The 13,724-nt window shown below is 58.2% G+C and overlaps 1 protein-coding gene across 5 annotated transcripts in view; it reads left to right on the top strand.

The window, feature by feature from the left end:
* The first annotated feature begins 1,787 nt into the window (after positions 1–1,787).
* Positions 1,788–13,724, top strand: part of ITGB4 (integrin subunit beta 4) — a 30,144-nt gene continuing 18,207 nt past the window's right edge. Inside the window, exons 1-13 of one of the 5 annotated variants that reach the window (XM_058705938.1) lie at positions 1,788–2,083; positions 5,274–5,362; positions 6,307–6,389; positions 6,632–6,733; positions 6,887–7,091; positions 7,667–7,763; positions 7,940–8,111; positions 9,130–9,393; positions 9,731–9,820; positions 10,133–10,255; positions 10,836–11,000; positions 11,189–11,265; positions 11,841–12,043. In XM_058705938.1, coding sequence (XP_058561921.1) covers positions 5,284–5,362; positions 6,307–6,389; positions 6,632–6,733; positions 6,887–7,091; positions 7,667–7,763; positions 7,940–8,111; positions 9,130–9,393; positions 9,731–9,820; positions 10,133–10,255; positions 10,836–11,000; positions 11,189–11,265; positions 11,841–12,043 — 1,660 coding nt within the window. In that variant the 5' untranslated portion in view covers positions 1,788–2,083; positions 5,274–5,283. Of the gene's footprint in view, positions 2,084–2,232; positions 2,251–5,273; positions 5,363–6,306; positions 6,390–6,631; positions 6,734–6,886; positions 7,092–7,666; positions 7,764–7,939; positions 8,112–9,129; positions 9,394–9,730; positions 9,821–10,132; positions 10,256–10,835; positions 11,001–11,188; positions 11,266–11,840; positions 12,044–13,724 lie in introns of those variants that run through there. The other 4 variants (XM_058705940.1, XM_058705941.1, XM_058705942.1 and 1 more) reach the window with 4 other exon arrangements.

The following is a 13,724-nucleotide window of genomic DNA, read 5'->3' as shown; positions in this document are numbered from 1 at the left end:
GATCTCGCGGTTCATGGGTTCGAGCCCTGCGTCGGGCTCTGTGCTGACAGCTCGGAGCCTGGAGCCTGTTTCGGATTCTGTGTCTCCCTCTCTCTCTGCCCCTCCCCTGCTCATGCTCTGTCTCTCTCTGTCTCTCAAAAATAAATAAATGTAAAAAAAAAAATTCAGATAAAAAGATATATAAATACATAAATAAAGCAAATATGGCAAACGTTAACTCTTGGGTCTAGGTGATCTTTGTACGATACAAGTGATCTTTATACTCTTTTTTTTTTTTAACTTTTTTTGTATATTTGCAAATATTCAACATAAAAAGTTGGGGGTGGTGCACCTGGGTGGCTCAGTTAGTTAAGCGTCCGACTCTTGATCTCAGCTCAGGTCTTGATCTCAGGGAACTTACTTAAAAATAAAAAAACATGCTGGAGTAGCTCAGGTCCTCAGGGTGCTTGTGCTGGCCTGGAACACCCAGACCTGAGTGCCTCAACCAAACCGGGGCTCCTGCCACAATGCTCCCAAATCCAGGAGCCAGCCTCTCTGAGTTCCTGGCAGGTCCAGAGCAGCTCTCAAAGACGACTGGGCAAGCTGGCGGCAGTGACTGTGGCTCACACAGTTGCAGTGAGCACTCGTGTGTCCGTGGCACCTCCATATCCAGTGCCAGCTACTCCCACGATCACTCTGAGAGTTGCCAGTGCACAAGCCTGTTTACACATGAGAGCACTGACGGTTGGGAGGCTTTGTGGCAATCCCATCAGCTTCAGCCACACTTCCGCTGAGCACCTGCTCCGTGCCAGGCACTGCGCTAGGTGCTGGAGATAAAAAGGTGTGCTAGAGAGCGTTGGTCCTCAGGGTTCACAGTCCAATGGAGAAGAAAGACCCCTAAACAGATCACTTCAAACCCATGTGGCATACGGCATGAAAAAGTCACGCCCTGGGGGGCCACAGGGTCGCGTAACCCAACCGAGGGTGCAGGGAGGTCAAGGAGACTCTCTGGAGCAGGCCACATCAGCACAAGGCTTTCGAGTAAAAGGGGGATAAACCAGGCTGGTTGGGGGAGGGATTGGGAAGGAGAACCGAGATATCTGGAGCAGAGCCCAGCCTGATGTAAAAGCGTGGTGGCTTGAAGCTGTCTGCTTTGGGCAGGGGGCGCTGCTGGCCATGGGTGTGGTCTGACATTGTTGGCAGGTGGGGCTCGAGAAGTAGACTAAGTCCCCGGACTTGAGAGGCTCCAGCTTGAGCACGTGTGGACCTTGAAGGACTGCAGGCAGAGGACTGGAGGGGTCAGACTCGTGAACCCGCTTGTCAAGAACAACTATAACCACTTGAGTGCCTACTCCATGCCCGGTCGGGACTGGCCACTTGATGGGTATTACTCAGATTTTAAGGAGCTTTAAGTACCTTGCTTGAGGACACTCAGGGAAGCGGTCCTTGCTGGCATCTCCCTCTGGACACACGCGGAGGCTGAGGGTGGGGGAGGCTGAGAGGAGGACCGGGTGAATGACAGATCAGGCTTGGGTCATCCCTGGGCCCCTACCTCGCGCAGGACAGAAGCCATGAGCGCAGTCGATTGCCGTCGGGGCCGTGGGGCTGCTCACCGCCTAGCTCCCGGAGGTGGGAGAGCGGCGGCCGGGCAGGGGGTCTCCGAGGCCACCCCGGGCCCGAGGCATCCGGGCACCCGAGAGTCTGCAGGCTGGAGGGGTGGGGAGGCGCCGCGCCCGGGGCTGGACTGGAGAGAGAGGGGAGGCTCCTCCCCTGCCCCCGCCGCCGTCGGTCGGGACGAGGGGCCGGGCGCCGCGGGAACCGCAGCCTTTTCCGGGGGGCGGGCCCGGCGACGGCGGCGCCCCGGCTCCTGCCCCGACAGGTGTGCGCCGCGCGCAGGAATGCGGCCTGCCTGACTCACCAGCGCCTCCTTCCCACCTGCCGCCCGCCCCATAAAGCGGTCCCCTCCCCGCGGCCGCCGCCCGCCGCCCGCCCTCCCTGCCACCCGCCCTCCGGGCAGTCCCCGGACAGTCCCGGCTCGCCCGCGCGCTGCAGCCGGAGCGGCCCAGCGGAGCCCAGCGCGGGGAGGGCGCGCGTCCGCGCCAAGGTAGGTCTGGCCTCCGACCGCGGCGGGCGCCGGGGGGCCTGGGCACAGGGCGGGGGTGGGGGTGGGGGAGCCGGGGATCGCCGGGCTGCACCCCTCCTGCGCCTCCAGTGCCCCTGGCGGCCTGAGCTGGGCATCCATTCTGGGACTTTGGAGGAGAGGAGGAGAAAGTGAGTGCCCACCCCGCCCCGGCCAGCAACTCAGGGGACCCTGTTGGGAGGGCTGGGTGGCTTTTTGTTTCCTCAGCTCTTCCCTTCCTAAAGGCTGGCAGGCCTTGGCCCCATCCTGCCCCTGCCGGTGCCTGGCCTGCCAGGGTGTGCCCAGAGGGCAGCTGGGGGCAGAGGGCAGTGGAGCTGGAGGAGGCTCTTGCCTTCAGACCTCTGAGCTAGAGGAGGGAGCAAGGAGAGAGGCCTGGGAGTCCGGTGAATGTTTGAGAGAAGTGGGCAGAGGCTAGGCAGTGGCTGGCAGGCCTACTGAGCTGGGCCCCTCTGGGGTTTGCAAAAAAGGTAGAGGGAGCAGCCACCCGGGGGCAGAGATCGCCCTGTTCGCCTGGGCCGGGCCTGTTACGTGCGGCGCCATAGTCCTTGTGGAGTCTGGAGAGTCCCTGACTCTCCTCTTGGCCAACCACATGCCTTCACTCCTCCCAAAGTCGCTTCAGGACACCCTTTCTCCAGGAAGCTCTCTTGACCTCATTCCGCAGCCCCGGGGGCTGTGCCCACCACTGAACCTCCTCCTGTGCTTGCCCCCTTCCTCACCCACTCAGCCTCTGGGCGGCCCTCTGGCTGTGGTGCAGGGCCTTCCAATGACTTCTGATAGCAGGGCTTGGGCTCTTCCTCACCTCACCATGGCCTTGCCACACTCTGAACCCAAGGATCTGACCGAGCTGGAAGTGAAGGCTGAGGGTCTCCATCCTGGGCGCTGAGAGAAGAGAGAGAGCTGGATGACAGCAGGGAAGGGGTGCCTGTCTCCTTGGCCCTGATTTCCGTGGGTGATAGAGCAGCCAAGGGGCCAGGAGATGGGAAAGCAGGAGGGGTGGGGGCTGTGGTGGGCAGGTGCATATGTGCTAAGCAGGGGTCCCGTGGGATGGGGTGAAGCGTGGGTTCTGGGAGAGCCCCCAGGATTGGGACGGTTCCTAAAAAGTCCCAGCAGTCTGGTGGGGCCCACGGTGTCCTGGAGGGTGCATGTCCTGAGTGCCTGGCCCAGCCTGTGGTCGCAACTTCCGATAAGCCCACAGTCTTAACCTTTATGTGAGATCTCGTTGTGTTTAACATCGACAGCTGGTTTTACAACTTTTTTAATTTTTTTTTTCAACGTTTTTAATTTATTTTTGGGACAGAGAGAGACAGAGCATGAACGGGGGAGGGGCAGAGAGAGAGGGAGACACAGAATCGGAAACAGGCTCCAGGCTCCGAGCTGTCAGCACAGAGCCCGACGCGGGGCTCGAACTCACGGACCGCGAGATCGTGACCTGGCTGAAGTCGGCCGCTTAACCGACTGCACCACCCAGGCGCCCCGGTTTTACAACTTTTTAAAATACAAGCTGAGTCAGACAAGACATTCTTGAGTGCATAACTAACCCCCTAATGCCATCTTATGGCCTCTGAGGATAACGTGGAGGTTAAATGGGGTCTGGACTACCCTGGTCCTGTCCGGGCTGCCTCACTACTGACTATGGAGGGAGTAAGCCTTGCAGCCTTCTGCCTCATATCCATTCCTCCTCTGGGAAATGGGGGTAATGCCATCACCCCCCACTGGGTTCCTGCACAGATTAAGTAGCAATCATGTCTGTGAAGCGCTGGGCACATGCCCGCTATGTGCCCAGCCTGTGGGCACGGGAAGGTGAGTAAAAGCTGGGCTCAGCCCTTTAGTGCCTGTACCTGCGTGTGTAATGGTGCCCCAGGGAGGTCCAAGTCTGCAGCCTGTATTCCGTAGCATGTGGGTGTGGTACCTATGCCCCAAGGCTGCAGGAAAGTCATTTTCCTCAGGGAGCCTCCCCTTGGCTGGCTCAGGGCTCCCCTACCTCAGGCCCCTCCCCAGCTCCCTCCGCCTGTGGATGTGTTGGGACTGCCCTGCTCATGGCCTCCTGGGAGCTGTATGCGTTAGAGGGAGGGAGGCAGTGCCTTCCTGCCCCCTTCCACAAGCTTCCCCAGCCCTCGGGGGGAAACTTGCAGGGGAGGCCTTAGCTCCCCACACCCTGGGGCTGCCCCTGCCCCACAAGCCAAGGACTGGGGAAAGGTCCCAGGAGAAAGGGCCAGTGGACATGTGGACATTGGCCCTGGAGAAAGAAGCCAGGTCCCTAAGGTCTGTCCTCAGCTCTGCCCAGCTCCTCTTCCCGAGGCAGCAGGCCACCTATCTTTTAAAAGGTCTCAGGGATGCCAGTGCCCGCCCCGAAGTTCACTGGTGAGCTGAGACAGTGTAATAGTGAGCCAGAGGCAGGCAGGCTTCCTGGGGAGGCTGGCACACTGTGTGTGTGTGTGTGTGTGTGTGTGTGTGTGTGTGTACAAGTGAGTGGGCAGGAGAGGCTTGTAATCTATTCCGGGTTAACTTCTGAAGGGGTGATATGCTCAGGGACCCCAACAACCCAACTCTGGAGCAGGCGGAGGTAGGAGCTGGGGCAGGGGACCCCACTTCTGATGGGCCCGCAGTCATTACAGAGCCTAGCTGAGTGCCGCAAGCTCTCTCCTCCCCTCCGCAGGCCCCAGATACTGGGAGGGGCCCCTCTCCTCGTGGCCACACTGCCTTCATCAAAGGGCAAATAGGCCAAGACAGGGAGGGAGGGGGCAGGAAGGGAGGGCCAGGCCCTCAAGGGGTGGCATCCCCGTTGGGTGAGACCGCTCTCAGGCCCACTGGGATCTGAAAGCAAAGGCAGAGTAAACCCTGCCCTGCCCTCGACGAGATCAGCATAAGAGTCCGGGCACTAGGGCAAGCTCGGAGCCCAGAGTCCTCAATGACGAGAGGATGGGCCCTCCCTGGGCAGGCCATCTGGTCACTCCAGGGATGGCAAGGAAGAGGACAGTGCAAGAGAAGAGTTGGGGGCCCTGGACCAGTGGCCTTTAACAGCACTGAAGGTCTCAGGGCCTCAGTTTCCACGCCGGTGCAGTGAGGATCCTAGACCTCCGACGGGAGCCCAGTGAGCTGATGGCCACGACCTGGGCTGCGGAAGCGTCACATGTCAGTTATTGTTGGTACGCAGGAGGAAGAGGATGTCAGGGCTGCGTCCCAGCCCATGGACCAGGCTGCTGCTGGCAGCCCTACTGAGTGTCAGCTTCCCCGGGGAAATGGGTGAGTCTGGCACACCTCTCCAGCAGCCTTCTGGGCACGGGCATCCCTTTCAAGGTTGTCTCCCCCCGACACTCACTCGGCCACTCAACGAACAGCCACGGCCCATTTTGAGGGCTGGGGAGCAGTGAGCCTGAGCCATGCGGCCCAGAACACGGAGGGAGGAAGACTTGCTCCAGAAGAGAGAGAAGATGCCCACTCAGAGAACTGAAGCACTTGTAGGGGGTTCTTTTTAGGAATCGGGAGGAGAGGGGGACTGGTGAGTAGTCACCTGCCCTCTCTGAGCGCCTGCGGTCTGGAACCAGCTCCTACCGATGAAATTTGGCCCGTCGGAGGAGGCTGTGGTGATAGCCTGAAATAGACCGTGGCGGGAATATGGGCAAATGCTGCAAGGCAGGTCTCCTGCCTCCCCAGAGCCCCTGTTAAACACTGACAGTGCACCTTTGCCCGGATCCCAGGAGGCCAGTCACTGTGTGCCCTGGGTGCACGCAGTAGGTCCTCACTGTGATTTTTAACTGAACAGAACCCAAGGGAATGCCCATAACCTTGGAGAAAACTCTGCAGTTTTCCTTCATTCGTTTACGAACAATTTGCTGGTGTGCCAGGCTTGGGCTAGCCATGGGGGACACAGCGACGAACAAGACAGACCCAGTCCCCTTTACCCTGGAGGAGCTGGAGAGGGACAGCCAGGCCGTCCCCGCCAGCAAACGGGCCAACACCTCTGTCTCGGCCCGCACCGTCCCTCCCTCCGGACTTGACTGGCGAGCTCAGGTGTGGTGATATCTGGCTCTGCCCTAAACTGGGCAGATTGGCTACCGGCTGGCCTCCATTTCCTCCTCTGTAAGATGAGAGACAGTCCCATCTCTCTTCATTGAGGATGCATGTGGGAAAGGGCTTGGTCACCGGTGAGGTTCATCTCAGTGGGACTGCTCCCCTCTGCCCTCCAGCGAACCGCTGCAAGAAGGCCCAGGTGAAGAGCTGCACTGAGTGCATCCGCGTGGACAGGGACTGTGCCTACTGCACCGATGAGGTGAGCTGCTGTCACCCGCCTGCCCTCCTGAGCCCAGCACCGGCCCAGCCCCGTTCCCCAAAGTGCGCGCCCCACCCCGCTGGGCCCCACCCCTGAGCTCTGGCTGAGTCCACACTTGCCACACCCTCAGCCCAGCCCCAGGCCGGGGGCGGGTGTGGAACAGGCAAGGGTCAGGATAAATCCAGGGTTGGGACAGCCAGGGGATGGGCACTGCCCCCTGTGACCTCATCTCCTTTGACCAGATGTTCAAGGAGCGGCGCTGCAACACCCAGGCAGAGCTGCTGGCTGCGGGGTGCCGGCAGGAGAGCGTGGTGGTCATGGAGAGCAGCTTCGAGATCACAGAGGTGCCCAGAGCGGGGGCTCAAGGGAGGTGGGCCCTCCATGCTCGAGGCGGGCTGTTCACAGGGGTCCGCTGTGTCCGCTGCTTGGGCTGAGAGGCTCCCCATCAGGTCTCTGGAGTGGCCCTCCAGCCAGCTGTCCCCCTCCCCTGGACACAGGAGACCCAGATCGACACCACCCTGCAGCGCAGCCAGGTGTCGCCCCAGAGGCTACGGGTCCGGCTTCGGCCAGGCGGGGAGCAGCACTTTCAGCTGCTTGTGTTCGAGCCCAGCGAGAGCCCTGTGGACCTGTACATCCTCATGGACTTCTCTAACTCCATGTCTGACGATCTGGACAACCTCAAGCAGATGGGGGAGAAGCTGGGTATGGCTGGGCCAGTGTAGAGGACCGTGGGGCAGGGGAGAGAGAGGGCGGCCTCACCCAGCTGGCTGGGCACCTGCTCGGGAGGGCAGGGCTCAGGATAGCTGCTCCCACCCCACAAGGAAGGATAGGACATCTGAGCCCCCCGCCAGGAATTTCCTCCTTGCCCATTCTCGGGGCTGGGGGCCGCCGCTAGACCCCACTAGCCAGTCGGGACTTCACAGAAGGCGCAGGCTGGTGGGGGCAGCAGAGCCCTCTGGCCCTGACAAAGAGCACACCCATGGCCGTGAGGCTCAGGCTCACCCCAGCTCCGCAGCCAACTGGTCCAGTTCCCCCACCGCCCCTTCCGGCTTGCTCCACGCTCGAGTCCGGGCCCCCCGAATCCCGTCTCCCCTATCTGTGAACAGGGACAAGGGCTACTGTGAACATGAACTGATGTTCACATGCAAGGTATTGACAGGGGGTCGTTCTCCCCTCTTCCTCCTTCCCGAGCCAGCCCCCCTCCCCCGCCCAGCCCCCTGCACTGATGTGGGAGTGTTGGGGCTCAGCTGCCCCCTCTTTTTCCTGTTGACATCCAGCTGAGGTCCTGAGGAAGCTCACCAACGACTACACTATTGGATTTGGCAAGTTTGTGGACAAAGTCAGCGTCCCTCAGACGGACATGAGGCCTGAGAAGTGAGTGACCGGATGGGCGGGGGTCCTGGCCACGGGGCCCGCCTCCTCTCCACCAGGGCGCTTACCAGTGTTCTGGTTGAAGCAGGCCAAACGGGCACTTCCAGAGAGGGTGGGCCCAGGGATATATGGGGTCTTCACCCCTGACTCTGTCTCTCTCTCCGTCCACCTCTGCCCAGGCTGAAGGAGCCATGGCCCAACAGTGACCCTCCCTTCTCCTTCAAGAACGTCATCAGCCTGACAGAAGACTTGGCCGAGTTCAGGAACAAACTGCTCAAAGAGCGGATCTCGGGCAACCTGGACGCTCCTGAAGGAGGTTTTGATGCCATCCTGCAGGCGGCCGTGTGCACGGTGAGTGCCAGGGAGAGACCCGCCTGCCTAGACCAGGGTCATGTTCTTCTGCAAGGGCGTGAGCTGCCCACCGGCGTGCTCTGGTGCCAGGCGGAGACCCCCACGCGCGAAGACAAAGACCAGAGTCTCCGGGTGGCCCTCCATGACAAGCCAGGTGGAGATGTGTCGGGATCCAAGATCCCCCGGCCTGAGCAACCATAGCCTGCTCTTGTACCAGCCAGCGAAGCAGACGTGAGTTCTGAGGTTCTGGAATCTTCCGTGCCCTGAAGCCAGCCTACCACCCATCTCCATGCGAATGCCAGTCTTCCAGGAGCCACAGTCTCCAACTGCACTGGGCAGCTGAAGAGGGCAGTTTTTATGTGCATATCAATTTTTTTTTTTCATCTTGAAAATAAGACACCCATCTTATAAACAATTTGGGAAACAAAGGACAGAAATTGCCTACAGTTTCACCACTGTTGGCCAGCCCGCCGACCATGTGATATCTCACCGGCATATTTTGTTCCCTTTCCCTGATTTTATACAGCTGGAGTCGCTGTACTTATAATTCTGAAATTTGCTCTTTTTTTTTTTTCTACTTCACGCTATCGTGAGCATTTCTGCTTGTAATACAGTTTTCCAAATCACCCCATATATTTTTCTAACAAACTGCCGTGCCCAGCTGTCATCTATTTCAGCCGGCCTTTTCATGTAATATTGCGTGTGTACATTTTCCGATGCGGTTGAAATTTTCTCGCCTGGTGGTTAGGAAGCTGGGAGAGCCGGCTGGATGAACCTGGCTCAGATCTTGCCTGGTGGCCGCTGTGTGCACAGACCCTGGCTGCATCTTTCTTGCTGTTTTCTGCTGCCCACCGCCGTCGCTCATGTGCTGTCTGTCACGTGATGATGGCATGCCGTGAATCCCGTGGTTTAGCTGAGCTCCTGTCGGGACCCACTTTCTCAGGCACGCATGATGTGGCAATGCATTATCTTCAGTAGGCAGCCTGCTCGAAGGGCCTCCCTTCTTTGTCCTTCCCAGAGGGACATCGGCTGGCGCCCCGACAGCACCCACCTGCTGGTGTTCTCCACGGAGTCTGCTTTCCACTATGAGGCTGACGGTGCTAATGTGCTGGCCGGCATCATGAGCCGCAATGACGAGGCATGCCACCTGGATGCCTCGGGTACCTATACCCAGTACAGGACGCAGGACTACCCGTCAGTGCCCACCCTGGTGCGCCTGCTTGCCAAACACAACATTATCCCCATCTTCGCCGTCACCAACTACTCCTACAGCTATTACGAGGTGCGAGGCCGAGGCCTCACTGGGCAAGAGGGGGGGCGGGAGGGGGGTCCACAGAACTTCTCAAACATTCCCTCCCCTCCCTCCCCCCTTGTCCTCCTTCCTTCCCGAAACTTTTGCCCCTCCCAAAGGGCCAAATGCATCCTGATGGAAATGGGAGGTCCCGTGCCCACCCGCCAACCCAACTCCCAAACAGGTAGGGGTGGGGAGGGCAAGCTCTAGAATACACCAGGCCTTGGTTCCCATCTGCAAGGTGAGGATAACCCCAAGGCTGTTGTCCAGATGCAATGAGCCAATACTTGCTGAGGGCTTAGCCCCGGGCTGGCATTGTCTCCCACAGAGGCTGCGGACGTACTTCCCGGTCTCCTCGCTGGGGGTGCTCCAGGAGGACTCCTCCAACATCGTGGACCTGCTGCAGGAAGCCTTTCAAGTGAGGGGCAGTGTGGGCTCCAGTCTGAGTCCTTCTGGGGCAGGGCTGGAGAGGGGCAGAATGGGCAATGGATGTCCCAAGGAAAAGCTGAGGAACAGGACAGGCCAGGGAGGAGGGGTCTCTGCTGTTCCCTGAGGACGCCGAGGAGCCCGCCTTAGCCCGGCCCCAGGTTCCTGAGGGCTCTGACACCCGGAGCACCCTCTCTTCCACCTCAGTCCTCCATGCACGGTGGGTGGAGCTCGGCCAGGCCTTCCAGAGTGGGTGAGCCCAGGGTCCCCGACCCAGACCATTGATTGCTTGCCCCTCCTTTAGCGCATTCGCTCCGACCTGGACATCCGGGCCCTGGAAAGCCCCCGGGGCCTGCGGACAGAGGTCACCTCCGAGATGTTCAAAAAGACGAATACTGGGTCCTTTCACATCCAGCGGGGGAAAGTGGTACGCCTCTGTGGGGCTTCGGGGCAGGGGAGGGTGGGCACAGGGACCCGTACTGGAGGGGGTGGTCTGCCTGAGCAGAGGTCAAGGGCGTAACGTACAGGAGCACCTTGCTGGCTCGGTCGGTGGAGCGTGCGGGGTCATGAGTTTGAGCCCCACGTTGGGCATAAAGATTACTGAGTTAAAAAAAAAAAAAAAAGTTTTTTAATAATAAAAGAAAAAGAGCGTGGCCTTCAGAATCAGACAGGCCTAGGTTCGAAGTCCCCTGAGTCAGCCACTCGGATGGCTTTGGCACCTTCCTCAGCCCGTCCCCATCTGCGCAGTCGGGATTAGTCAGTACTGAGAGCTCAGAGCGTTGGTCAGATGAGTGAGCGGGCCATCTGTGCCTCTTGTCATCTTTGGTGCTGTTGTTGTCCCGACTGTGCCTAGAAGGAGCAGGTTTTTAGTCGTGAGGAGGGGCAGCAGGGAGCTGGGTAGCAAGGATCCAGGCACATCCCTGAAACCTGAGGGCTAAGAATCTTGGCACAGCCACTCCCTGCTTGTCCAGCCGCGTCTCCTCTGGCTCACAGTGGGGTCTTTGCAGGGCACTTACCAGGTGCAGCTGCGGGCTCTGGAGGAGCTGGATGGGACCCACGTGTGCCAGCTGGGAGAAGAGGACCAGAAGGGCAACATCCATCTCAAGCCCTCCTTCTCGGATGGCCTCAGGATGGATGTGGGCATCATCTGTGATGTGTGCCCCTGTGAGCTGGTACGATGTGGCCCCACCAGGCGGGAGGGAAGCGCTGGCCGACTGCCGTGGGGCCCTGAGGAACGAAGCAGAGCCTCCGGTGGCCATAGCTGCCTTGCGGGGCGCCCTGAGGGGCAGAGGCAGCAGAAGCGTCTAGTGGCCCTGTTTCCCCAGTGGCGCTGTCACGCCTTGCCACAATCTCGTTCCAGCAAAAAGAAGTGCATTCAGCTCACTGCAGCTACCACGGAGACTTCATGTGTGGACACTGTGTGTGCAATGAGGGCTGGTGAGTGTGTGGGAGCCAAGATGGCACCCGGGATGCCCTGGCCGCTGCAAGGCTCTGATGGGGGGGGACACACCGTGCATGCCCGGATGAAGAAGGTGGGATGGTGGGTCAGGGGCAGGCCTGGTTGTGAAGTGGATTCAGTCCAAAGCCCTTCAAAATGCATAGATACAAAGGACGTCTTTGGGAAAAGATGCAAGAATCAGGACGGTGGTGGCCAGCAGGGCGTGGGGACTGGATGTTGGGGGACAGACACGAGGGGGACACTTTGTGCCTTTAGTATTCTGAACCATTACCTAATTACCTAATCAGAAACGAGCATTACGCATTACCTAATCAGAAACGAGCTCCTAAATAAGGGGTAGTGAGGGCTTTTAAGGCTTCAAGACACTGAACGTGTCCATCGTGACTCGAGGAAGGGACACTGGGAGGGATTGAGACTGACATTTGAGTCTCAGCTGAGGCGCTGCTGTCTGTGCGACTCTTAGGGCGTCAGTTTCCTCATCTGTAAAATGGGGGGGGGAGCCCCAGCCCTCGCTCCTCCAGGGCTGTGGGGAAGTGACTGACTCCTTCCTTAGGAGCGGCAACACCTGCAGCTGCCCCACCGGCTCGCTGAGTGACATAAAGCCCTGTCTTCGCGAGGGCGAGGACAAGCCGTGCTCTGGGCGTGGCGAGTGCCAGTGCAGCCACTGCGTGTGCTACGGTGAAGGCCGCTATGAGGGTCCGTTTTGCGAGTATGACAACTTCCAGTGCCCCCGTGCCTCTGGGTTCCTCTGCAATGGTGAGCTCAGCAGCCCCGGTGGGGGGTTCGGGACAGCAAGGGTGACCTGGGTGCCTGGGCCCTGGCCTGCCCCCGACTGGCTCTCCCATCCGGACCCAGGTGGGAGGGCCAGGCCAGGAGTCTGAATCCCCAAGTTTAGAGGCAGCCCCACCTCCGGGCTCTCTGAGTGCCTCCCCCAAGGCTACTCTCAACCTGGACCTCTCTCCCCTCTACAAACCCGAAGCCCAAGGCCCCTGCCAGTGCGTTATCCCACTCATGGTCAAGACCACTCCCCCGAGGTCCTGTAGCCCCTGCCCACCTCCATTCTCCACTCTCCCATCTCATGAGGGTGAGTCCCATCCAGCTGAATCCTCAGTGGTTGGCGGTACACGGCATGGCGGTCTTTCCTGTCTCGGAAGACAGCACATTTGTAGTGGGCAGGGCCGGGAGTTACGTGTCCACCATGGCCCCCCAGGGCTTCCAAGCAGGGGCCACAGAACCCAGATAGGGGCCACAGATAGGGTTGAGCGGTTGAATGGAGAAGAATCAGTGAAAATCCAGGCACTAAATACTTTTTTTTCATATATATATATTTTTTTTCATATACATATATATATATATATATATATATATATTTCTTATGAGACAGAGAGAGAAAGGGAGGGGCAGAGAGAGAAAGAGAGTCTCAATCAGGCCCCTCACCATCAGCGCAGAGCCCAATGCGGGGCTCAAACTCACGAACTGTGAGATCATGACCTGAGCCGAAATCAAGAGTCAGATGCTTAACCGACTGAGCCGCCCAGAAGCCCCATAGGCACCAAATACTTATTAAGCCTCAACTGTATACTTGTCACTGGGGGTCAAGCCCCTGCTTTTCTACCTTTGCTCCCTTTTTGCTTTCGTCTGCCATTTCTCCTCTTCAGCTGTCCATCCCAAAGTGTGCTCAGAGACGTGAAAGAACCCTGTACATCTGGAGAAAGGCAGACATTTGGCACAGGCAGAGATGTAAGAGAGCTGCTGGAGAAGGAGGCAGGAACAGAATGCAGGGCTTTGGGGTCCAGTCCGGTCTAGTCCCAACTTTTTCTTAAAGGGCCAGAAAGTACATATTTTCAGTTCTGTGAGCCATTTGGTCTCCCGTCACAACAACTGAGCTCTGCCACCATAGCAGAAAGCAGCTATAGACCATATGTAAGCAAATGAATGTGGTGTATTCCAATAAAACTTTAGCAAAAACAGGTAATGAGTTGGATTTGGCCTGCAGGCCATAATTAATCACGACCCTTATTCTGGTCTAAGGGTTTTAGACTTTATCCTTTGGCAAAAGAAAGGCGAGATTTTGATTTCTTTTTCTAGCTATTTGCATGTTGGCCTTGTATCCAGCCACTTTGCTAAAAGCACTTATGAAATCTAATAATTTATCTGAAGATTCTTTTTGATATTTTGTGACATGTTCCTAATACTTACAATAATGGCAGTTTTGTTTCTTACTTCCCAACACTTACATGTTTTCTCTCTTTTTCTTACCTTACTGCTTTGGCCAGAACTCATTAGAGGTTCTTACACCAGGGAGCCACATGATTGGATTTGTGCGTTAGGATAATGACTGTGGCTGCAGAGTGGAAAGTAGAAGGCAGAATGGAATGGGAAAGAGACGGAGGGAAAGAGAGTCCAAAAAGTGGAGGAAATGGCTCTTTCCCTGGCT

This window comes from Neofelis nebulosa, chromosome 16, assembly GCF_028018385.1.
Source record: "Neofelis nebulosa isolate mNeoNeb1 chromosome 16, mNeoNeb1.pri, whole genome shotgun sequence".
In the NCBI taxonomy this organism is placed as follows: domain Eukaryota; kingdom Metazoa; phylum Chordata; class Mammalia; order Carnivora; family Felidae; genus Neofelis; species Neofelis nebulosa.
Note: the sequence above shows the minus strand (reverse complement) of the source record. Positions and strands in the feature narration are given on the sequence as shown.